Here is a 24679-nt window from a genome sequence, read left to right as displayed (position 1 = left end):
CCACTATATCTACGGCAAGGGGTAGTAATTGATAATGAAAAAACATATCTTTTTCCCACAGATTCGGTCATGGAAAGTTCCATCTACGACTTTATTTCTCTAGCTTCGATGTTCCAAGCATAGGTTTCACTTCGATCTTTGTCCTATTCAGAACAGAAAAGGCGGAAGTGTATAATTTCCGGACAAGCGGTGTTAGTTTTGCAGAGATTGAATAATTGTCCCATTTTCAGGTTTTCTGAGAGTGACTTAGCAGCTGGCGATCACTTTGGATGGTATTTTTGTGAATTTACAAAAATAAAATAATAATAATAAAAAAGTTAACTTAGAGTATTCGCAACAATCGCTGAAATTAACTATTACTTCAAACATATGGTGTTCAAAATTTCAACTTAAACAAAATTTACTTAGATTGGAAGAATTTTGTAATTGTCTTAGATAGAAGAGGGAAAATAAACACTTACATGAGCTAGCCAACCATTCTCCATTTGGACTGAATTTAACAGAGGACACTGCTTTTGTATGACCCGCAAGCGTGAACTTCAGTGTATAGTTTGGTTTCTGCAATGAAAATAAAAAGTGAGGCAAGCAACAATTCACACAGGATATTTACATCTAGGACCTGACCTATCACAAAAGCAAACTAACAATTCGAGACTCATATACAAGATAAAATTTTAACAGAAGTTTAAACAAGAAATTCTGATAGGCTGCAAAAATCAAAGTTAGGTAGAGGAGCCTCTTTTTTCTGGACTTAAGAACAATATACAGGGTGACACAAAAATTATGGGAAAGAATTCCCTAACTTTTCCCGGTTTTCCACAACATTTCTTGATATGTAATTAACCATATGAACCTTCCCATGTAGATTTTAAAAAAATGATGCATAAGGAATACATTTTTTTCTTAATTAACTAGAAAAATGAATAATATAGAAACTACTATAATTTTATTATAAAATTACAAAATACTTAAAAAAAACTTTCTGGATAAAGCAAGTAATAAACATCTTCTCTTAAATCTGTAACTGTAATCACATAATTAATAGTTTCGTTACGCAAGAAAGGAAACGCCGCAGTAAAACAGTCACCGAATGTATTTGGTTCTTAACAGTAAAGGTTCTAATCCGTGAGAATTGTTTTTGAAGCATGAGTGAAGTTTGTGATGCAGGTAAGTGGGATGATAATGCAACCATTCATACAACTGGAGTTGTAACGTGGTTTGAGGAACACTGGGATGAAGCTGAACACTTCTTTTGGCACGCCCAATTCTCGGACTTGAACGTAACATCCTCGGACTTCTACAGTTCGTTTCAGAGACACGAATCCCACGCAATTTCCATTATTCTAGCTGTTCTGAGAGCGAAAAGTTGTCTAAACTCATGGTAATCTGGTAAATATCTGTATATGTCCAGTTCAGCAATATTTTGAGTTGAATTGATTTTGAGTTTAACGTCCCGTTCAGCAGCGAGGCTATATGAGACGTGGACCTACTGATTAACGTGGAATCCGAACCACATGAGCCCCCATCGGGAATCGAACCACATAGCCAAAGGCGCGTATGCTAACCGCTTAGCCACGAAGGAGCTCCAGCAATATTTTATAAGCTGTAATACAACAATCCAACTCAGGATACATGGCTTTCACGGGAAAATGCAAGGAGTGGATGCGAGTGTTTCTGTTAATAGGACAAGGAAATTGGAGGGCAATAAAGCCAAATATAAGAGAGATGGCGGTAACAATTCAAAATAGATTAAACTAGCACAGAACAAGACCGAAACGTAGTCTTGTTTTATTATTATTATTATCATGGGGCGTGCGACTTAGCCCTGGGGTCTTTTAAACAATAAATCTAATTAGTTAAGTAAACCCTGACTAATGTACTAGGTACGGTTGAAATCAACTCATCATAGAACTACAAAATAACATAATACAAAAATTAGAAAATTATAGGAATTTTCTACTCATATACCACTGGGAATTTTAGAAAATAAGTAATTTGTAATAATAGTTACTAGTATGGCCATAGTCAGCATATAGAGAATAAACAAGTAAAACTACGCCTACACTCGCTTAAGTAAAACCAAAGCTTCTTCATTTTGTTTAAAATCCATTTTGCTGTTCTGAGATTCTAATGCACAGCAGGTTCCTGAAGAACGCAAGTTTCCTGATCTACTAATTGTGGCAGTAAAGAATTAGTACATTAGTTAAATTTTTTTCGCTTAGTTTGAAGCGATATACTTACTTAAAATTTTACTTTTGTGATTTTCCTCAAAAGCAACCAGGGTGGATTGATTTAATCACTTAATTTTTTAAATAAAAATCGTTGATTTAAAGCAAATTCGGAAGTAAATTAATTTAAAGTGGAAATAAGTAAAATTCCGTTTCTGTTCTGTTATTTCGATTATGGAAGATAACAATCATAATACAATGAGACTCAAACGTATGTACAGCACAGTATGAGAACGAATGTCATGTGAAGATGGTTAGGGAAAGTCCCGATTTGAGTGGATGAAGAGGCAATCCTGCTTTTTTCTCTTGGTAACATAGGGCCTGTAAATCGTTAACTACTCCACCGGGGAAATCACCATCGATATTTAAGACGAAAATTCTTTTCTGTACGTGTCTTGTGTTCCAGATGTATTTAGAGAGGTCCTATACCCTCTCCGAAACTTTATTATTATTATTATTATTATTTTTTTTTTATATATAGATTTTATACTTTAGGCGAAATTTTTGTATTTCGTGCTGCAAGCTAGCTCCGATTTTTTTAAAAAATATGCTCCTGCTGAATATCAGTAACTTCTGTGAAAAAAAAAAGTGTCATTTGGATAAACGTTGCTGTACTTTTTCCTTAATGTTTAAGAAACATTATTTGGAATTAAAATACATTAACGACTGGAAATTAATTCAAATTTCAACCCCAATACTTTCACTTAAATGACACAAATAATATTTAATACTAATTCCTAAGGTTTTTTCTGCAGTTCGCAACTTATATAAACAAGAAGAAAGATTTGATTGAAATAAAAAAATCAACAAAAATGATTTTAAAAAAAATCATGATTTTTTTCTACCCTGCAAGCAACCTCTGCTTTTAACCGTATTATATTAAATTTATCTTTTAATTGTACATAAGTCAAGTCAACTGTTGCGTAGAATGTTAGTATAGAAGCACAACAGTAAGCGTATTCCATTTTGGTACTCAATTGTGGTCTAAAATACGTTCTTAAAGCAACTTACCAAATTTGAACTTGATGTCTTGGCTGTAGCATTAGGAGCAGTAGATGGAGGAACAGTAGACATAGATGTTGTACTGACAGTTGCAGCTGGTGGATGTATAGACGACTGAGTCAATGGTACCATTGCTGGTGAATTTCTTTTTGCTACACGGCTGGTTTAATCATATGATGATCCCCTCCATCAAAAACATTGATAACCTACAAAAAAAGACACTCTAGCAACATCCGGTACTTCTCAGTGCTATGAAAATTGTATCTTTATAAAAGAACAGAAAAAAAAAACACTAATTTTATTATGGATTCTAAACTATCGGTACCTTAAAATGAAGGAAGAAATGTAAATATTCAAAATTAGCAAACCAGATATCATGGTAAAATTGTTTCAATTCTCCAACTTTTTGTGCTCCAGGATAAGAGCTGCGTTTTGATGTACTCTGATAGATGGGTTTGAAAAATGTGTTAAATGTGCACTGAGTTCAATAACTCTCAAGAAATGCTATGTACTCACATTTTACGAGGTGCCGATTGTTATGCCATTTGGATACTTCTTGTTTCAAAGTACTCTTGAATCGAGTTATATGCTTCACGCCGTCATAGGGCATGAGTTTTGAAGTTCTAACACCACTGTTTTGCTTACCAATCAATGTTACATGCTAAAATATGGTTCTATTTATCTCAAGATGGTTCCCAGTTAGATAGTTGCTTTATTTTGTTCATTTTTCTTTGATAATATTCTCTGCTCAAACACAAATTTCACTGACATTGTTAACGACATTTTTGTACCTTATGACAGAAATTGGCACGGTATGAGTTAGTTGTATATCGTAATTGAGGTATCAATATTAGAAAATTCAGATTCACACCCTACAACAAGGGGTATTTGTGGCGTGTGTGTGTGTGACTGTAACCGACGGCTTGCAGATGCTACAGATATCAGCTTGAGTTAAATTAAATCGTCGTGAATTTTATGTACGGCTGCTGGATATACACTTCCACCTGCAGGGCAGGAACACCATCACCAATGGTCACTTTCAATTCCCGATGGTTTAAAGATTCTGAGTGTCTCAGTTCCTATTGATTCATATTCAGGAGGACAAAACTGAATATCAAAGGAAGATACTGATGCAGTTAAATATTTTTTTTTGCATTGAATTCCAAATTTCGGTCCTAAGCAGTGCACAAACGTGGTATTTTTGGAACCTGTAATATGTTTCGGAACTTGCATATACATTTTGGAAGCTTTAATATGTTTGAAAGCTGTGTCTGCTACTCATCTTTATTGAGAATTAAAATGTTATGTTAAGTAAGAGTAGATTTTGGTTTCATGAGGCCAATATGTGAGCATGTGATAAGAAACTGGTTTAGTCTACGGCAAAATTTTTAAATGTTTATAAATCCTGTTCAACTGCGAGTGGAAGCTCTCCTTCTAGGAGGAGGTAATGCTGTACAGTCTCATTAACAGTGAGAAAATAAAAATTTTTGGAATTGGCAATTGTGAAAAAGAAATATTTTTGATTTTTCAACAACAATTTCAGAATGCAACAGCGCGAGAACACATATTTCAAACCGGAGGATATCACTTTAATCAGCAAATTATCATCATCATATTCACACGCAAGAAATGATATCCGAGGCACCATTTTTGGCTACAGGGCCAGATTTTTTTTTTTTTTTTTGGATGAAAAAATGTTCCTTACTTTGTCTTGAATTTTAACGTATGAGACTTTCAAGGTCTTGTTTGCCTGAATTGGTCTGGACTCTGACATATTAATAACCTTTCTGTAACATCACTTTCATAAGGCACGTTAAGTGATACAATCAGATAACGTGTCTGTTGAAAGCGATGTTACATTGCCCAAACTGTTTTACAAGGTTATTTATATATATTTAATGATCCTCCACCACTGAACGATCATTGAGTTCTATAGCACCCACTCGGGCAGCGGAAGCAGTATATCTGAATAGGTTAATCTAATTAAATGGGTTATAACGTATTTCATACCTGGAACCCGGATGTCTACGCACTAAAAGCTTCGAAAATAGGCACTAATATCACAAAGATAAATAACTGCACAACTTAAAATATTCAGAAAGGTGAAATTTCATCCCAATTTTCTTAAAAAAGCTATCTTAAAAAACTAAATTTTCGTTACATTATAGTATGTCCTATGGTAAACAATCACTGAAAGTCTTAGTTGCATTAAATGCTTGGCTTAGTCCTAGTAAATTTTTGTATAACTCAGAACGACAAAAATATATACGGGTCTAATTATCTTCTTTCTAGAATAATATATCCCATTTTTTTTTTCCAGCATGAATCTGTATTGGACTGAAATAAAATCTGTTGTAGGCATCCTATGACACCCCCAAAATAAACTTCAGTGAAGTTTCTATCATCTCTAACGTAAAGGAATAGGCATTTTGGATATTCATAACTTCATAGCTATTCATACCATTGTATTATTGTCTATTACTATATTTGCAACAAAGATAATTGGAAAGGAAACTGTGAAATATAATATAGATATTGAACAATTTATTTTTGTCTTGTGTTACACTAATCATGACATTATTCCAGACGGAATTATGGGTCAAACCCCAAAAGTATTCTACAATGTCAAGTTTCAAAATTCTGTACAATACGTAAATCCTTTAATCTGTTTGAATATATTTTCTTCTTTTCTTGGGCGACTCTTCTTCTCGAAGCATTTCCTCGTACAGTAAGTCCTGCCTTTTTGTGCCCTAAGTGCATCAAAAAAGTGCTAAATCGACGGACGGCCCATTTAAAGCTCTGATTGCAGTCCACGATGAGCTGCTTCGGCGTGGTGTTCGTTCCTGACTATGATCATTGAGAACTCTATCATACAGATTTCACATTCTTATTGGAAATAATGCTGTTGTTCTTGTACAGTTTGCGGCATAGAAATTGTTACAAAAATTCTAAGTCCAAATTAATAACAAACTCTTGCCCCGTTTTCTTATGCATCCAGAAATACATGTCTCAATCGATTAGTTCTTCTAGTATTCAATACAACTTTTCCCCTCCTCCACCTTTCTTGTCTAAAGCAGTGAGTGTGACGTAGTACACTCTTTCCATTCACCTGAAAAAGAAACAGGAATCAAGTTTACAACGTTATTGCTTTAAAACAGTCTTTTCCATTCATTTGTTCTGAAATATTTTTAAAAGCCTATATTAAAAAAAAGAAGTCTCACAACGTTCCCAGAGCTTCATAAAGACCTTTAGTTTCATTCTTTCCCTTCTTTAAACACTGCAAGCTAATAAAATGCTCCCTAAGAAATCTATGGAAATTGCCAATAACGGCAGTAGGTTTTGTGCTTCCTAAAGTCTGTGATGTACGCACAGAGGTCTAAAATATATACTGACAGAATGAGTGTTATTCAATGATTCATTTCATTTTTTTTCAGTAATTGCAAGCAAATATTCCAGGAGTATCATTTGGGCAGGACAGGAGGGTGTAATTTTCCCTCCCTTGGCCTTCATAAATACGTATTGTTTGATCAAATGTATAGTAATACACTAATAAAAAACTGAATATGTTATGTCGGCGGAGAATCTCCCCCCTCCCCAAATAATATCTAAAAGACAATACTTTTAGCAAAAAACCTAAAGAGTTACGATAGCACATAGCACATTGCTAGAGAGCCATTTGGTTTCAAGAGTCGAAGGTTTGATCTCAAGCCATCTGAGTTCCTGGGCGACATTCAGAGAAAGAGATTCAAGTATGGAGACAGAGAGGTATGATTTATATACACAGATTTAGAATTGGGGAAAAATGATCGGACAGCATTCGTATTATGACTAGAGATGTGGGTCGGGTAAATACCCAGTGGGTAGGTAAATAAAAAATGGGTATTTACCCGGGTATTTACCCCTTTTGTATTTACCTACCCAAAAAATGGGTATTTTACGAAAATTCAATTATTATGAAGTTTTAAGAATTGTTAACCATACCGATGAGTTTTTTATTAGCTGTATATTATTAGTTACTGAACTTGTTACAAATATTATCCACGGATACTTTACACTAAAATGTATCACATGACTTAGTTTTATAGAGATTTTTGCAGTATTTTGTACAGTTGCAGAAGTGCAAGACCTGGCAACACCGCAACACTGGCTTCAATATCAAAAAAGAAAGATAGGTAATCGTTGCAGTTGGTTGCGCAATATCTTAGTTTCTGCCTTCAACACAAGTCTTGTGTTGTGACTGTTCTGCAAGTTATGATTGCATGAGTTTCTGTGTAAACTGTATTCTTTCACTGTTTGAAAAGTGTTTTGAAAGACTAGAAATATAACATGGGGAAGAAGAAGGGTCGTGCATGGCAGTTCTTTAAAGCCAAAAACAAAGGTGTTGTTTGCAAGTTCTGCAATAAAGAATATAAACATGCGAATGTCAATAAAATGACAAACCATTTGAAAAAGTGTTTTAAGTGTCCAGCTCACGTGAAACGGCTTGAAGAACCAACATTTTGCAGTATTTTTTCGACTACGGTTGCAAGTACATCTTCTGCGAAAGAAACAGCTGAAGTATTAGAAATAGACATTCCTGATGTTTCAGTGTCAAGAGAAAGCCCTGCACCTTTATCACTGGGTTCATGTGCAGATACAACTATTAGTTCTCATTCAAGTAAATCATTAGGTTCTTTGTCACCATTTGTGGACCACATGGATGCAGTTACAAACGTAAGTTACAAACAGTTTAATATAGCTTAATTTAGTAAGGTGAATATTAACCCTTACGGTACCAAGGGGGAGGAGGTCGTCGAACCCACAACCAATTGAAGTCTGACTTTTGATGTTCTGCTCGAACAAAAAATTCAGCATTTTTAGAAGGAATGTTAAGAATATAATTGAACTACATTTTTTTCTTAATAGCTATTGGTTTACTTTGCAGAACCATACAAATAGGAGTTGGTTCACGAACTCCCCTTCCCCGTTGATAAGGCGTGCATTCGAGAGTGCCTGAAGCTTCAATGTGATCTGTCATAAAAAGGAATGTTATATATACCTACAGGGCAGTATCCAATCGAGGTGATAATATTTCAGCTGCGAAGAAAACAACCATCAACAAGAATAAAACTTAATAAAACCTTTGAATGAACCGAGACTTGAATAAAAAAGAAAAAAACAACATTTCATCCAAGAAATATCAGAAAATGTAATGCAGACGGTTTTATACCGTCACGGACACCACAAAAAAGATTACATTACATTACATTGTTGTTGATGTTTATTCCCTTCCAGTTGAGGTGAGTTTATCTCGATTGGACACTATAAGTATATATACATGGTAGATAACATTCATTTTATTATATGACAGCTCACATTAAAGCTTGAAGCACTCTCAAATGGTGTACTTACGGGGAACTAATGGTAACTTTAATCTCATATTCATGCTCAGGATGTTAGATTCATACGAAATAGACACCAATATCAACAGTTTCATTTTGACCCAAAATGGGGATGGGGTGCCAAGGCCACTAAACAAAGCCTTGGCGATTTGGGGGTTTTTCGAGTGATTTCTCATTCATTCACGAGTAAATATGAAAAATAATGACAAATTGACCCTGTTTAGATGGGATGCGGGTTTGTAGGCAATTTTGATCATGGTGCACTCGCGGTACTTTTTTGAAATTATATTTTATTCTAGGGTTAAAGCGACATTTAAAACCTATTTTTTTCATAATTTTTCTCGAAGAACTTCATAGGTAAAGAGAAGATTAAAATATTAAATAGATTTTTTTGAAAGGGGGGAATGGTGGGGTGAACTGTTACATTTTTCAGACGAAGTCCTCATGTACACCTATACATACACCTACGTTTGAACAACATCGATCGAGACAATCTTGAGAAATAATTCACACCACTTTTCCGATTTTACGTCATTGCTCACTAACAAATCAGAGTTAAGACTCAGAGTCAGAATTGAAACATGAGGGATTAATGTTTTCTGGGGGTAGCTACATTACCACCCACTTGTTATCTCAAGATTGATCTGGGGCCATTTTACTATACTTATCCCCCTATGCCCTTTCTTCAAGGCTTTTCAACTTGGATTAGTTTCACCAAGACTTAAAGAAAATTAAGAAATCGTAGTATGACTTTAAGCCTTAGGTTGTCCAAACATAGAAATCGTACATAAACCCTCTTTGTTGAATCTTTGGGAGACAGCCCCAGTTTTAAATGCAAAGTCTGCGATACGCCACCAATTTTCAAGAATCCGATCAAGTTATTGTATATTTTCATTTGAGAACAAATGTTTTGAGACTCCTTCAATTCAACAATTTTTCTCGAAATGTGCAATTTTGAAATTCTCAGAAATGTTTCACAGACAACTCAGACACCCAACGCACAAATAAAAGATAAACGAAAGCTGATCATGTATCTAAAGCATTACGTATCAGAGGCTAAAACTAATTGAATAAAGTCTACCAAGATTATCGAAATATTTCCGAGTCGAACATTATGGAGGTTCAAGTTAATCATGAAAAGATGGTGTCCTATGTCTACTAATTTCCAACTTAAAATGACATTTTAGAGTAATTTTACCATGAAAGGAGAAAGTGAGTTTGATGTATTTGGTGTAGTCGCATTTATTATATGAAAAAATACTGAAGAAAAACATTACATCATTTTCCACCAAATGTGCAGGTCCTTTTTTTTTTTTTTTTTTTAACTTTTTATGGCTTCTTAAGTTCAACGTTACTATTTAGGATTTTTGATAGAATCTTAATGTTGATGTTTCTTAAAACAAGTACCGACGTATGGAACGTTAACGAAGTCTTACTTTCATTAATTACAGGAAGTGTTGAACGAAAGCCTGGCCAAAGCGATCTTCGTTAGTGGGTGTCCCCTGTCACTTGTTGATCACCCTTTGTGGATTGACTTTTTTAAGAAAATTCGTCCTTCGTATGCTCTCCCATCAAGGTATCGCCTGGCTACGAGTTACTTGGATGCTCAATACAATGAAATGCAAGGGGAAGTTAAAATGAAGTTAGAGGAATCAAGAAACCTACATTTACAGTGTGACGGCTGGAGTAACTTGAGAAATGAATCAATCATTAATTTCGTCATTTCAAAACCTGAACCTGTTTTTGTTGATTTCGTGTTGTCGAAAGAAAATAAACACGATGCATATTACTTGTCTGAAGAGATTATGAAAGTTCTGCAAAAATATAATCCTCAAAAATTTTTAGTAATCATAGGAGACAACGCGTCCAATATGAGAGCAGCTTTTAAATTAGTAAAACAGAAGTATCCTGGTATAGTATATTTGGGTTGTCTTGCTCATCTTCTTCATTTGCTTTGTTCGGACATCATCGGATGTCCATCGGTAAAGACATTACTGGGAAGTGTAATTGATGTTGTTAAAACAATCAAACATAGCCATCACTTGCAAGCGCTATTTACACAAATCTCAAAGGAGAAAAGGGTTACAATTTCGTTAAAGTTGCCTGGGAAAACAAGATGGGGAAGCCATTTACACTGCCTTCAAAGTTTACTTGTCAATAAAACTGTGCTTCAGACGCTCGCTGTGAATGAGGAATCGTCACTACCTTCACAAATCAAGAAAAGACTTCTTGATGATGTATTCTGGGTTCGTATTGAAAAACTTGTAGCCATTTTGAAACCTATAGTGGATTTGATTAATTGCTTCGAGTCAAATGAGCCTCAAATAGACACTGTGCACTCAAAATTCCAGAGTCTTCGCGTAACTCTGACAGAACAGTTACCATCCTCAATCCTTTCGAAAACAGAAGAGCAATCAATAATGGAAAAATTTAAACAAAGAAGTGAATTCGGCTTGGGTCCAATTCATCTGGCTGCAGATCTCCTCAATCCCACTTTTCAGGGCTACAAATTGACCGCTGAAGAATTACTTGATGGAGTAAACTTCGTTTGTGAAGTTGGAAAACAAATGGGATTGAATTCTGTTTTACTGAGAGCACATTTGACTGACTATAGGGACAAGGAAGGAATATGGGCAAGGAAGTTTTTGTGGGATGGACTGGAACAAATGAGCTCACTACTTTGGTGGAGAGGGTTTCGAGGGATCACTGAATTAGCTGATGTCGCCATCCGAATCCTTAGTGCTCCGGTTACATCTGCTGCCACAGAAAGAACTTTCTCTACATTTAGTTGGATCCACAGTAAAACAAGAAATCGTTTATCATCGGAGAGAGCAGGGAAACTAACATATCTTTCATATAACTGGAAGCTTTTAAATAAGAAATTGCCTGAAGTTTCACGGATGCAACACTCAGGACCAGGGTCATTAAGGAACAAGTCACCAGCTGTTGGCATGGAACAGAACAAAACACCAGGGAGATTGGAAGAGAATACAGAAGAAATGAGTGGCATAGAAGAAAATGAAGAAACGAGTGATAGTGATGTTGATACTGAAGAATTGTGTGATGATTCCGACTCTGATCTTACGGTTGATTCTGAATAAGACGGTAAAATTTGTGGTCTTTTTATAGTGCTCCAAATATGGTAGAGATTAATCGGTGTTCTATACTGAGTAATTTAAAGTATAAATATTACCTTCGCTGAGTTACTATATAGCATAACTACTATATAATGAGTTACCACATTAATATTTTAAATATGCTATTTCAATAAATTCTTTCACAAAGCGTTATTATTAGTGTTAAACTCCATTTAGTGAACACTTCTAGAAATCAGGAATTAGTTACTTTAGTGTTTTACGAAGTGTTATTCCTTGTTTTATGGATTATTTTCTTTCAACGGCATATTTAGTTACTTTGATTATTTTGCAACTTTCGTAATCATACAATTACTTCTACAGAATGACAAATTCGGTAAATATGTAATTTGTTTAGTTTCTAAGTATTTTCTAGGTTACTACTTACTAAAATCGAGTTTCTTTACTTTGATATAATTATCAACAATTTAGTTATTGCAGTGTAGTTTCTTAACAAGATTGAATTTATTAATTCAGTAAACCAGGAGTAAAACATAAGAAACTTATTTGTCCAATTCTTTGCATAATTGACAATTCAGTACATCTCAATGCCTATAGATAAAACACCAAAAATAACATTATTTTGTGTGAAGAAAGTAACCAGCTGTATTTGGAATATCAGTTCAGTTTTTTTAATTACTAAAAAGTTGTTTTTCATCGGTATTATTCATTTTTTAAGGCAATATATATAAAATTGTTTTAAACTTTAGATCCTTAAAATAGGAAAGTAATTATTAATAACTCATTTTCCGCAATTAATAAATTTGGCAAACCAAAAGAAAACGTTGTTCTTCACTTTAGTAATAGACATCCTGCTGTTACTTAAATAGTTTAATTAGTGTGTTTGTCGGTGATTTGAAAAAAAAATGGAGAAGGTATTAAAAGATATAAGATGCACCAAATCGAGAAAAATGGAGAAAGCAATTTCATCAGATACGAACCTAAGGAATAACTTAAATTCTGAGTCATTAATACCAGGAGCTGCTGGCAAGCAGAATACTTAATAATACTGTATGATTGGTTTGCTGACAATTGACTTTACTTTCTTTAGTCATCGTTATATTCTGTCATAAATTTTATATTTTCCTGTTGGTTTGGTCTACTATCAAATTCTACCGCGTAGCTGATTGGACACCTAAGGGGCACACTAATTTAAAAATTCACGGGGTAGAATGGACAATTATATTCCGCCTAGGGTAATAGAAGGAAATGTAGTGTAAGTAGAAAGAAAAATAATGGTGAGTAGATAGGAAATTCGTACTGTTACTTAATAAATTTCAAATTGATTTTTTAATTACTAAAACCAAATGAATAATTATGTGGTTATTTAGTGCTCCTGCTGCAGGTGATACACATGGCCATTATATTTTTCATTGACAACGATAAAATCCATTTATCGGCAATTGAAACATAAAATACCCACTAAAATACCCATTTTGGGTAAATACCCGGGTATTTACCCGGGGTATTTACCCGCTGAAATAAATACCCAGGTATTTTACATCCCTAATTATGACGAAAATTGTGATTTTGTGAAACAGAAGGTTCGGGAAGGTTTCGAACGCCGAGGATCACATTAGGCAGTTGTCGAATTAAGGTGGAGAACTCGTTTTAGAGCATCAGATGATTACGAAGGCAGAGAAAGATCTTGAGAACTGAGGAATTAAGAATTTAAAAACTTCTGAGACGGGTTTCGAACCACGAACCTTGTAGCTATCGAACCATGACTTCATCCATTCTGCTACGGAGAACTCTATGTACTCGTTTACATACGTTACCTTTAGCTACGCTGAAAGCTAACTTAATGGGATATTCCAAAAGTTGACTCGGTGGATGTGTCGTTCAGATAGAACGTAAACCTCTTGTAACTTAGTTATAATGTATCGTGGCGGATATAACTCATTGATCAGGTAATGGCGACTGCTTTGAAACAAATGCAAAATATGAGAATTAAATCAGTCATATCTGTGGTTCGTGTGGAGAAGAAACAAACTTGTGAACCAAAGGCTTAAGAACAACTCAAGTTATTAATATAAACTTTACGAAGATTATTCACTTATATCATCATAAAAGGAATTCGAAAGACGTTTTGAAACGAAGAAATACAACTTTGCAAGCGGAGGAAAAGAAACCTAAAGTAACGAGACTAAAGACGAATCATTTACCGCGTTATAGTCGTGGTTCAGTGGTCAAGGAGCTGGATCAGTAATCTGGAGGTTCGTGGTTCGAATCAACGTCGGGCATTTTTGTTTACTTTAGGATTTTTGATGGCGACTGATCGACGATGACACAGGTTTTATTATATTCAGATATTTGAATACTCGGATGTTTCAATACTTGAACTATCAAATCTTCTTGAATAATAATAGTAGTAATAATTATTATCCCGTAGAAGATTAAAAGCTAGGAGCTAATTATCGCTCAGTTCAAACCATTACAAACAGAAACGTAACATTTGGCAAAAATACTTTGGTTTTGTTTAATGTTGCCCACGAGAAGAGGAATTTTTCATCTCGTTTCTAAAACAAACAAAAAAATGAGAATTAACATTCGAGACGGGACAAGGCTAACTCAAATTATCGTCTCAATTTGGAGATGAAAATCGAGACAAGACGAAAAGTATCGTAAACATTTCTCGTCTTGTCTCGATTCTCAAAATAGTGCACGACCATTATTTACGTAAAAACTGCTCTGTAGACTGAATCTTATAGGCTTTTTGTTACTTTGTATTTCAGAGCTCATTGAATTATGGTCTGTTTAGGTATTTTTGTAAGAAAGCTTTTATAATTACCTCTGCATATCCTAAAAATCAGCTTATCATATGCCTTACTGTTGAGTGTTATTCAGTTATTTTTATAGCAGTTATTTTCCTTAAAACATACAGTAGAATACTTTCTACATGAAACTTTAGTGGAAAGCTTTCGTTCAAAATGTGGGTAGTTGAAGAGGTGTGTCTTGAAGGTACGGAACCCCTTTTCCGAAATCCCTAAGTTTAAGTAAGTTTTGCGACATTTTTGGGCAATTTTAAAACTTTTAATACCATTATTTATTATTAGTACTGAAGTGTTGTTCATTTAATGGTTCACCCTCTTCCACCCAGTTCCCGTCTAGTGGACATTGTGCTGATCAAACACCCTGTGTGTAGGTTTTCTCCGGGTTCCTCTCCCTCCTACTTTCTTTATTCCAATATTTCTTTCATTCTCATCATTGACGTCTTCTGTAGCTTAGCCGGCATAATCATTACTTGAAAACAAATTTTTTATGGCTCCTGTGAGTTCTGTATCCCTACTTTCTACATGAAATTTACCTCGAAACTTTCTGTTATAACATTTAGGTAGTTGTAGGGACGTATGCAGAGGATATGTCCTAATGGCCCTGACACTTCTCCCCAATCCTGGCTATTTTGTAACTTCTGCCCAACGCTACGGGCGATTTTACAGATTTTAATGCAATGTGTCCTCACACATAATTTGTCTTCTATATTATTATTATTATTATTGTAAGAAAAATAGACAAAATTTGTAATATAAGCTTCTGTACGTTGGTTTACTGACCTTTAATTGGGACTTAAAAATTTCCTCCGTTTTCCCACTTAAAAGTATCGATAATTCAACAAGGAAATAATTAGACCATGATAATTTAATTGAAATTCTTCGTAATTTTACCCATGACAAACACTTTACCATTTTATATCGTAAAGGTCAGATCCATTGTTGTTGTAGATTGACTTGTTGTAGATTGTTGTGTTGTGCTTGAGCGATTGACGGTAGAAATTCAAACTTTGATTAGTTAGAATTTCACAACTTGATTGTATTACAAGTGTAAACTTTTTAGTCGGTAAAGAGGCCGTGGATCATGTCAGAATTGATGACGATGTGTTTTGGTGAGTCAGTGGTTCATTGTGGATGGTGGTTCGGAGTGGGTCATAGTGGGTCACGGTGGGTGCTGAGTCAGAGGGTTGTGGGTCAAGGTTTCATTGACCCACGCCATCTCTGGGTTAACTGGTTTGGGTTCGGTTTAAACTTGAAACAGAATGTGTCCGTTTATTTCAAAAAACGAACCGTAATTTGGTTCAGTTTTGTTTGAAAATAAACACTATATTGCCACTTTTCAGAATACCCGTATATATTTTGGAAAAGTTCCAAACGAAATGTAATGGTTTCGTTTTAGGTTAAGGTATTATCAGTCTGCTATTTCAGTTTTGAATGGAATTACGATTCTCCATGTTTTTTTCTACATATTTTTTGTGAAAAAACGTTAATGAGCAATAGAAAATACAACAGTTTCTCGATTCGGATTGGTTTGGGTTAACAGCTTGAAAATGAAATTTTTACGTTTAATTTCCAACGATTATGCCTGTTAAGTTGAGGAAGACTATGATTGAAGCAAGTTAACTATGATGGACGAAATGGTGGAATGAGAAAGTGGGAGTGTCCCGAGAAAACCCACGAACACGATGTTGTCCGTCTCAAGCTTACTTGCGTTGGGAACGAACCAGGCACCATCAGATAGTTCAGTAGGCGGGGTCTCAGTTTCGATTTCCGGTGGGAGAGCCTTTGAAATATTAAATGTCCTCGCTGTATCTGTGTTCGTGTCCCTGTCGTTCAAGGTTACTGGAAATACCTGTAAAACGAGAATAACCGAATATAATAGAGATAAGTTACGGAGATACTTTCGGTCTTTTTTTAAATTTAAAATTGAATTCTCTGGACTATAGTATTTTATCATGGCCGAAATTAGTGTTTCATCGTTAACAAAATATTGGAATCGTAAACGTTTGCAATTTGCTACGTAGACGAGTGTTTCTTACTCTTACTTAAAACAGCGATCTTAGGGTAGTGGCTTAAGTTAGGGGTCCGCGGTTTGCGTCCCTCCGAGGATATTCAGAAAATTTTTATAATTTAGAATGTAGATATTTCTGACGTATAATAACATGAAAAATATATAATTTCTCTTGTTCTTACAAGTAGAGCTGGAAAGACTTCCTCCATAGGGGAAAAACTAAAAACATGACGTCACAGTCTACAATCTCGATTCCCACTGTCTGAAAGCTTCGCGTGTTTCGCAAATAATTCATGAATACAAACGGGTCACTCTTCAGGCCTAGTATGAGTCATAAATTAGTCTGAAACGTCATTGTGAAATTCTTATTAAGTTCTTCCACTCTAACTACAAATAATAATAATATTTTCGTTCCCCATTTTCAACCCGTTCCATATATTCGTTCAACAAAAAATTGGTAAATAGGAACTATTCTTTTTTATATATATATTTGTTTCTATATTTTGTTAAAATATCAATATAACGCATACATAATCCAATGTCTGTTACTATGTATCGTGATGAAGACAAATCCTACTTAGTTTCTGTTAAGGCATCCGAAGGTTCGATTTTCATATTGTCCAGCTGACACCTTCTTTTCCCCCCTCTTTTCTTTCCAAAGTATCTCTTATAAAGCAATTAATCCTTATAGAGGATCCAAAACATTTCTTTTTATTTTTCTTAGGTATGATAATTTGCATTGGAATAGGACATAATATTGAGGTCTCAAATATATAATAATAATAATAATAATAATAATAATAATAATAATAATAATAATAATAATAATAATAATAATGATAATAATAATATAGAAGACAAATTCTATGAGGAGACACTGTATTAAAATCTGTAAACTCGCCCGTAGCGTTAGGCAGGTTACAAAATAGCCGGGATTAGAGAGAAGTGTCAGGACCATCAGGACATACCCTCTGTATACGTCCCTACAACTACCTAAATGTTATAACGGAAAGTTTCGAGGTAAATTTCATGTAGAAAGTAGGGATACAGACCTCACAATAGACGTAAGAAAATTTGTTTTTAAGCAATGGTTATGCCGGCTAAGCTACAGCTGGGTGGAAGAGGGTGAACCATTAAATTACAACACTTCAGTAATAATAATAATAATAATAATAATAATAATAATAATAATAATAATAATGGTATTAAAAGTTTTCAAGTTGCCCTAAAATTTGTCAAAACTTACTTGAACGTAGGGATTTCGGAGAGGGGGTTCCGTACCATCAAGACACACCTCTGCAACTACCCACATTTTAAACAAAAGCTTTCCACTTAAGTTTCATGTAGAAAGTATTCTACTGTATGTTTTAAGGAAAATAACTGCAATAAAAATAACTGAATATCACTCAACAGTAAGGCATATAATAAACTAATTTTTAGGATACACAGAGGTATTATAAAAGCTTTGCTGCCTACACAGCAGGGTGGAAAAAAATCAAGATTTTTTTAATAAAAATCATTTTTGTTGATTTTTTTGATTTAAATCGATTTTTTTGATTTAAATCAAATCTTTCTCCTCGTATAATACAAGTCGCGAACTGGAGAAAAAACATTAGGAATTAATATTAAATGCCAATTATGCCATTTAAGTGAAAGTATTTTGGTTTAATTTCGAATTAATCCTCAATCGTTAACCTATTTCAATCCGAAACAATATTTCTTAAGCATTAAGGAAAAACGTACAGCAACGTTTATCAACATGACATTTTTCTTTTCACGAAAGTTCCTGATATTTGGCAGGAGTATATTTTTAAAAAATGGAAACTAGCCAGCGGCACGAAATACATGTAAAGTACATAAATTTCGCCTAAAATTAACTAATTAACTCTATGGCCTATGGAACCCGGAGGTTCAATGCCGCGTTCACGAAAACTCTCCACTGACTTCTATCCTTAGCAACTGCATCCATTTTCTATTTTGTATTCCTATTTCTGCGAGATTCACCTTAATATTGTCCTCCCATCTGCGCCTAGATCTTCCTAATGGTCGTTTTCCGATTGGTCTTCCACTTAAGAATTTGAAAATGTTCCTAATTTCATCCATCCTGGCTACATGACCTGCACACCTGAGTCTCCTAGACTTGATGACCCTAGCAATGTTTGGTAAACCGTATAAACTATGTAGTTCCTCGTGATGAAGTTTCCCCCATTCCCGCTCCTCTTGGATCTGAATATTTGTCTCAGGATCTTGTTCTCAAATACTTTCAGTCTACGTTCTTCCCTCATAGTAAGCGACCATGTTTCGCAACCATATAGAAGCAGGCTGTCTACCAGTCAGGGAAAGTCAGGGAATTTCATTGTGTGTCAGGGAAAAATCTTTCCCAGGCTGTGACGGGTGAAGGGATGCCACTAAAATAGTCATAAATTACAGATGAATGAATTGGTTCGTGTGTACGTTTGTAGAATATTGTATAAGAATATAAAGAATGGTGAAAACACAGTTCACTTTAAATATAAGTTGGGGGCGCGGTGGCTCATTGGTAGAGCGTTCATCTCCGGGGCTTGGGTTCCCTGGTTCGATCCCAGCTCGCGCCGTGTGACTTTGTGGTGGACAAACACCGTGGTCGTGGGTTTTCTCGGGATTCTTCCGCTTCCTCCCACTTTCTTCATTTCATCACCGTCTCCTTTAGCCTAACCGGCATAACTGTGAGACGTAAAACTGAAAGATTTCATGTTAATGATTTAAATATAAGTTACTTTTCATGAGTTACTATGAAAAAAAAAAAGAATGACAGAGTCAGGGAAAATTATAATTTTGTCAGGGAAAGTCAGGGAATTTGATTATGCTTGCTTGCTTACTAGACACCCTGAGAACAACAGGCGTATATATTTTAATCTTCAAATTCCTGGACAGAATTCGTGACAAGAGATTCTGAACTGAATAACAACATGAATTTCCTGCTTTTAGTCGACATTTAATTTCTTCGTAAATATCGTTTTCGTCTGTTAATATTGATCCTAGATATTTGAAAGAATCCACTTTATCAAAAGTATTATTCGATATTTTAACGCATCCAAAATTTGCCCTATTACGATACCGAGGAACTTCTATGCTATGTATTTAGTACATAAATTTCGCCTAAAGTTGTAATTTTCTTTTCTTTTCTTTTTCTTTTTTTTTTGTTTCGGAAAGGGGATCGGACCCCTCTAAAAACGCCCCTATTATCTGGAAAGAAACAAATAGACACATGCACATAAAAGAATTTTCGTCTTAAATGTCGATGTGATTTCTCCGTTGGAATAGTTAACGATTTAAAAATGAAATGAAATCTTTGAGTTTTACGTCCCACGGTTATGCCGGTTAGGCTAAAGGAGACGATGATGATGAGTAATGAATGAAATGGTGGAATGAAGAAAAAATGAAAATGAAATGAAATCTTTGAGTTTTACGTCCCACGGTTATGCCGGTTAGGCTAAAGGAGACGGTGATGATGAGTGATGAAGGAAATGGTGGAATGAAGAAGGTGGGAGGAAACGGGAGAACCCCGAGAAAACCCACGCACACGGTGTTTGTCCACCACAAAGTTCACTTGGCGGGGGCTGGGATCGAACCCGGGACCCCAAGCACCAGAGGTGAACGCTCTACCACTGAGCCACCGCGGCCCAGTTAACGATTTAAAAACCCTATGTTACGAAGAGAAGAAAGCAAAATTCTCCCGTTAGCCGTTCAACACGGGATTTTTCCTAATCATCCTCTGCATGATACTCGTTTTCATACTGTGCTGTGCATACATTTGAGTCTCATTGTATTATGATTATTATCTTCTATAATCGAAATAATAGAATAGAAACGGGATTTTACTTATTTTCACTTTAAATTAATTTATTTCGGAATTTGATTTAAATCAACGATTTTTATTTAAAAAATCAAGTGATTTAAATCTTGATTAAAATCGTGATTTAAATCAGACTGATTTAAATCAATCCACCCTGCTACACAGACAATAATTAAATGAGCTCTGAAATACAAAGTAACAAAAAGCCTATAAGATTCAGTCTACAGAGCAATTGTTACTTAAATAGTGGTCGTGCACTATTTTGAGAATCGAGACAAGACGAGAAATGTTTACGATACTTTTCGTCTCGTCTCGATTTTCATCTCCAAATTGAGGCAATAATTTGAGTTAGCCTTGTCCCGTCTCGAATGTTAATTCTCATTTTTTTGTTTGTTTTAGAAACGAGATGAAAAATTCTTCTTCTCGTGGGCAACATTAAACAAAACCAAAGTATTTTTGCCAAATATTACGTTTCTGTTTGTAATGGTATGAACTGAGCGATAATTAGCTCCTAGCTTTTAATCTTCTACGGGATAATAATAATTATTATTACTATTATTATTCAAGAAGATTTGATAGTTCAAGTATTGAAACATCCGAGTATGCAAATATCTGAATATAATAATACCTGTGTCATCGTCGATCAATCGCCATCAAAAATCCTATAGTAAACAAAAATGCCCGACGTTGATTCGAACCACGAACCTCCAGATTACTGATCCAGCGCCTTGACCACTGAACCACGACTATAACGCGGTAAATGATTCGTCTTTAGTCTCGTTACTTTAGGTTTCTTTTCCTCCGCTTGCAAAGTTGTATTTCTTCGTTTCAAAACGTCTTTCGAATTCCTTTTATGATGATATAAGTGAATAATCTTCGTAAAGTTTATATTAATAACTTGAGTTGTTCTTAAGCCTTTGGTTCACAAGTTTGTTTCTTCTCCACACGAAACCACAGATATGACTGATTTAATTCTCATATTTTGCATTTGTTTCAAACAGTCGCCATTACCTGATCAATGAGTTATATCCGCCACGATACATTGTAACTAAGTTACAAGAGGTTTACGTTCTATCTGAACGATACATCCACCGAGTCAACTTTTGGAATATCCCATTAAGTTAGCTTTCAGCGTAGCTAAAGGTAACGTATGTAAACGAGTACATAGAGTTCTCCGTAGCAGAATGGATGAAGTCATGGTTTGATAGCTACAAGGTTCGTGGTTCGAAACCCGTCTCAGAAGTTTTTAAATTCTTAATTCCTCAGTTCTCAAGATCTTTCTCTGCCTTCGTAATCATCTGATGCTCTAAAACGAGTTCTCCACCTTAATTCGACAACTGCCTAATTTGATCCTCGGCGTTTGAAACCTTCCCTTCTTCTGTTTCACAAAACCACAATTTTTGTCATAATACGAATGCTGTCCGATCATTTTTCCCCAATTCTAAATCTGTGTACATAAATCATACCTCTCTGTCTCCATACTTGAATCTCTCTCTCTTCCTCAATGGCGCTCAGGAACTCAGATGGCTTGAGATCAAACCAAATGTAAGCTCTCTAGCAATGTGCTATCGTAACTATATAGGTTTATTGCTAAAAGCAGTGTCTTTCAGATTTTATTCAGGGGGGATTCTCCGCCGACATAAAATTTTCACTTTTTTATTGGTGTATTACTATACATTTGATCAAACAATACGTATTTATGAAGGCCAAGGGAGAGAAAATTACACCCTCCTGTCCTGCCCAAATGATACTCCTGGAACACTTGCTTGCAATTACTGAAAAGAAATGAAATGAATTATTGAATAACACTCATTTCTGTCAGTATATATTTTAGAGCTCTGTGCGTGCATTACAGACTTTAGAAAGCACAAAATCTACTGCCGTTATTGGCAATTTCCATAGATTTCTTAGGGAGCATCTTAGTACCTTGTAGTCTTTAAAGAAGGGAAAGAATGAAAGTAAAGGTCTTTATGAAGCTCTGGGAACGTTGTGAGACTTCTTTTTTTTAATATAGGCTTTTAAAAATATTTCAGAACAAATGAATGGAAAAGACTGTTTTAAAGCAATAACGTTGTAAACTTGATTCCTGTTTATTTTTCAGCTGAATGGAAAGAGTGTACTACGTCACACTAACTCCTTTAGACAAGGAGAGGTGGTGGAAGGGGAGGAGTTGTACTTAATACTAGAAGCAACTAATCGATCGAAACATGTATTTCTGGATGGATAAGAAAACGGGGCAAGAGTTTGTTATTAATTTGGACTGCGAACTGTAGAATGCGTTTTAATGATTTATTATAGAAAATGAAAGTACAGAAATGAAAATATGTACAGTATTGTAAACATTCTAAGATAAATTCTATGATGTTTGACTCAAAAAATCAAATACATAGTGCAGTATAAATATATAGTCACATCTTTACAATAACTAAGCGAAAAAGTGTTTTTTTGTTTTTTTTTAACACAAATTACATTTCTTTATTACGTGTCTTATTTTATTAGAAAGAAAAGTTCTTTTAAAACTAAATCACATTGTACGGAGTACGGATATCGTGATCCGGATAGTCGAGAGTCTGTTGCAGTTCCTTCCTATTTCTTTTCAACTGATACAGACAAGTTGTGCATGAGGTGCGGAAACTGTGCTGTGTTAAAGATGCTATTTTTTAGTTTTTGCAAAATTATTTATGGAAGTGTTTCGAAATTTCCAGTGCTTAAACATCCAGGCTCTAGCTGTGAAATTCACAATGACATACATATATAGGTAGGTAAACCTATTTAGACAAAGGTGCCTTCCATTTCAACTCAGGCAAAAAAACATAAAATTGTACCATCACCATCTCAGATATTGTTGAAACTGTTTTTATAGCAACTAGACATGTTTTTAAGAGACCCATATTTTTTTTGTTTTGTCGAAAAAAAATTTCCCGCCAAGTAATGGGCTATCAAAGACGGAGAGTACTACAATTTATGAATTGTAGAGGACATGGAAAATGGTCAACTTCGGAGCCTCACCATTCTTCCATAGAGACAGGTGGAGTTACAATTCTTGTTGTGGTATGCACATAGGGATATAAATAAACTATATTTTATTATAGTTTGGTTTGCGCATGCGTATCTTTTTGTACATAAATTAACAAATGAACGTCAATTTAACTGAAAAGTCTTAGTTTGCGAATTTTTCTCGAGTGCTTTCGGTTCGAATTTTAAAATTTTGTTTTCATGTTTGGTAAGACCTGGTTACCCGCTTTCCGAAAAAATATTTGTATCGCTTCTGTGTGCAACCGTTTTGTCTCAAAAAATTCGAGAAATTGTAAAATTTTCAAAAATCTCCATTTTTGGGCGCCATTTTCTCGAAAACACTTTTTTTTTTAAAAAAATTCTGAAATTTTGTCAGATAGTGCAACTTTACATGAATAATAAACACACCAAATACCATTCTCGACCAATGATTCATGAATTAACTTCAGCCTTTTAAAGTTAGCGAAGTTTCGTTAGCTTTGATGTCACAGTTAGCAACACTGTGAACAATAAAAGTGCAATGATTTGATGATGTTTGTGGTTCACATTCATTAAATGAAAAATAGGTTTTCTTGAATGTTTTTTCATTATTTTGATCAAGGCGGCTCTCTGAAATAGTAAAATGAGCCTCCCCCTACTCCGTTTTCTTAAACCGAAATAATCTGAGGTGGAAATTACGATTACAAAACGCACAAATTTCAAGTTCACTTACTTAAAATGGTCTTCGGAAACAAAATTTTACTGATTTTTTAATTTAATTTTATTTATTTATTTTACATGGACCAATCATTTGCTTGGTTGGTGTCTTCTTCGCTAATAGTAAGTATGTAACCGTGCAGGTGCTCCAATAGGTGTTGGCTCAATCACAACTCGTCCAGGTATGGATCTAGGGGGAAGAAACTTTTTTATTTTATATATAAATAAAACCGATCTCAGAGTTTGGAGCTGTTAAAAGTAGCTCTAAGTAGCAGTATTATCTCCTCCCTTCCAGAAGTCCGTCTTGGATCCGCCCCTGCGTAGCACATTGTCGATAGTCACAAATGCTGAAGGTCCATGTGGAAGCATAAACAGCACTTCATGATTTATTCATAATATTTCTGCTACGCACCACTGGTTATTATACATATATGTATGTAACAAAAGTTCCTTTTTGCAGATTTCTTAAATTTACACTTTGAATTGCAGAAGTTCGATTTTGGGGGAAGCATGAAGTTAGTTCATGGTGATCCGTTAAAAACTTCGTCATTTTCCGAAAGCCAAAGATGACTTCGTTGAATACCTGTTACCGGTCGCATAATTTCC

At 34.9% G+C, this 24679-nt stretch overlaps 2 protein-coding genes across 4 annotated transcripts in view; one reads left to right on the top strand and one right to left on the bottom strand.

Moving 5' to 3' along the window:
- wds (WD repeat-containing protein wds) overlaps positions 1-24679 on the bottom strand; it is a 66447-nt gene that overhangs the window by 31800 nt on the left and 9968 nt on the right. For all 3 annotated transcript variants that reach the window (XM_081765646.1, XM_081765648.1, XM_081765649.1), the window contains exons 2-3: positions 3240-3436; positions 462-558 (exon numbers count right to left, since the gene is read on the bottom strand). In XM_081765646.1, the coding sequence (XP_081621772.1) occupies positions 462-558; positions 3240-3362 (220 nt within the window). In that variant the 5' untranslated portion in view covers positions 3363-3436. The remainder of the gene's footprint in view (positions 1-461; positions 559-3239; positions 3437-24679) is intronic.
- Positions 7557-11712, top strand: LOC145689432 (uncharacterized). The gene is made up of 2 exons (XM_081763590.1): positions 7557-7943; positions 10063-11712. Exons 1-2 carry the CDS (start codon positions 7557-7559, stop codon positions 11710-11712), a joined length of 2037 nt encoding a protein of 678 aa, XP_081619716.1.

The sequence above is a fragment of the Thermobia domestica genome, chromosome 7 (assembly GCF_964235325.1).
Source record: "Thermobia domestica chromosome 7, izTheDome1.hap1.1, whole genome shotgun sequence".
NCBI lineage: Eukaryota > Metazoa > Arthropoda > Insecta > Zygentoma > Lepismatidae > Thermobia > Thermobia domestica.
The sequence above is the reverse complement of the archived record's forward strand: the minus strand, read 5'-3'. Positions and strand labels throughout refer to the sequence as shown.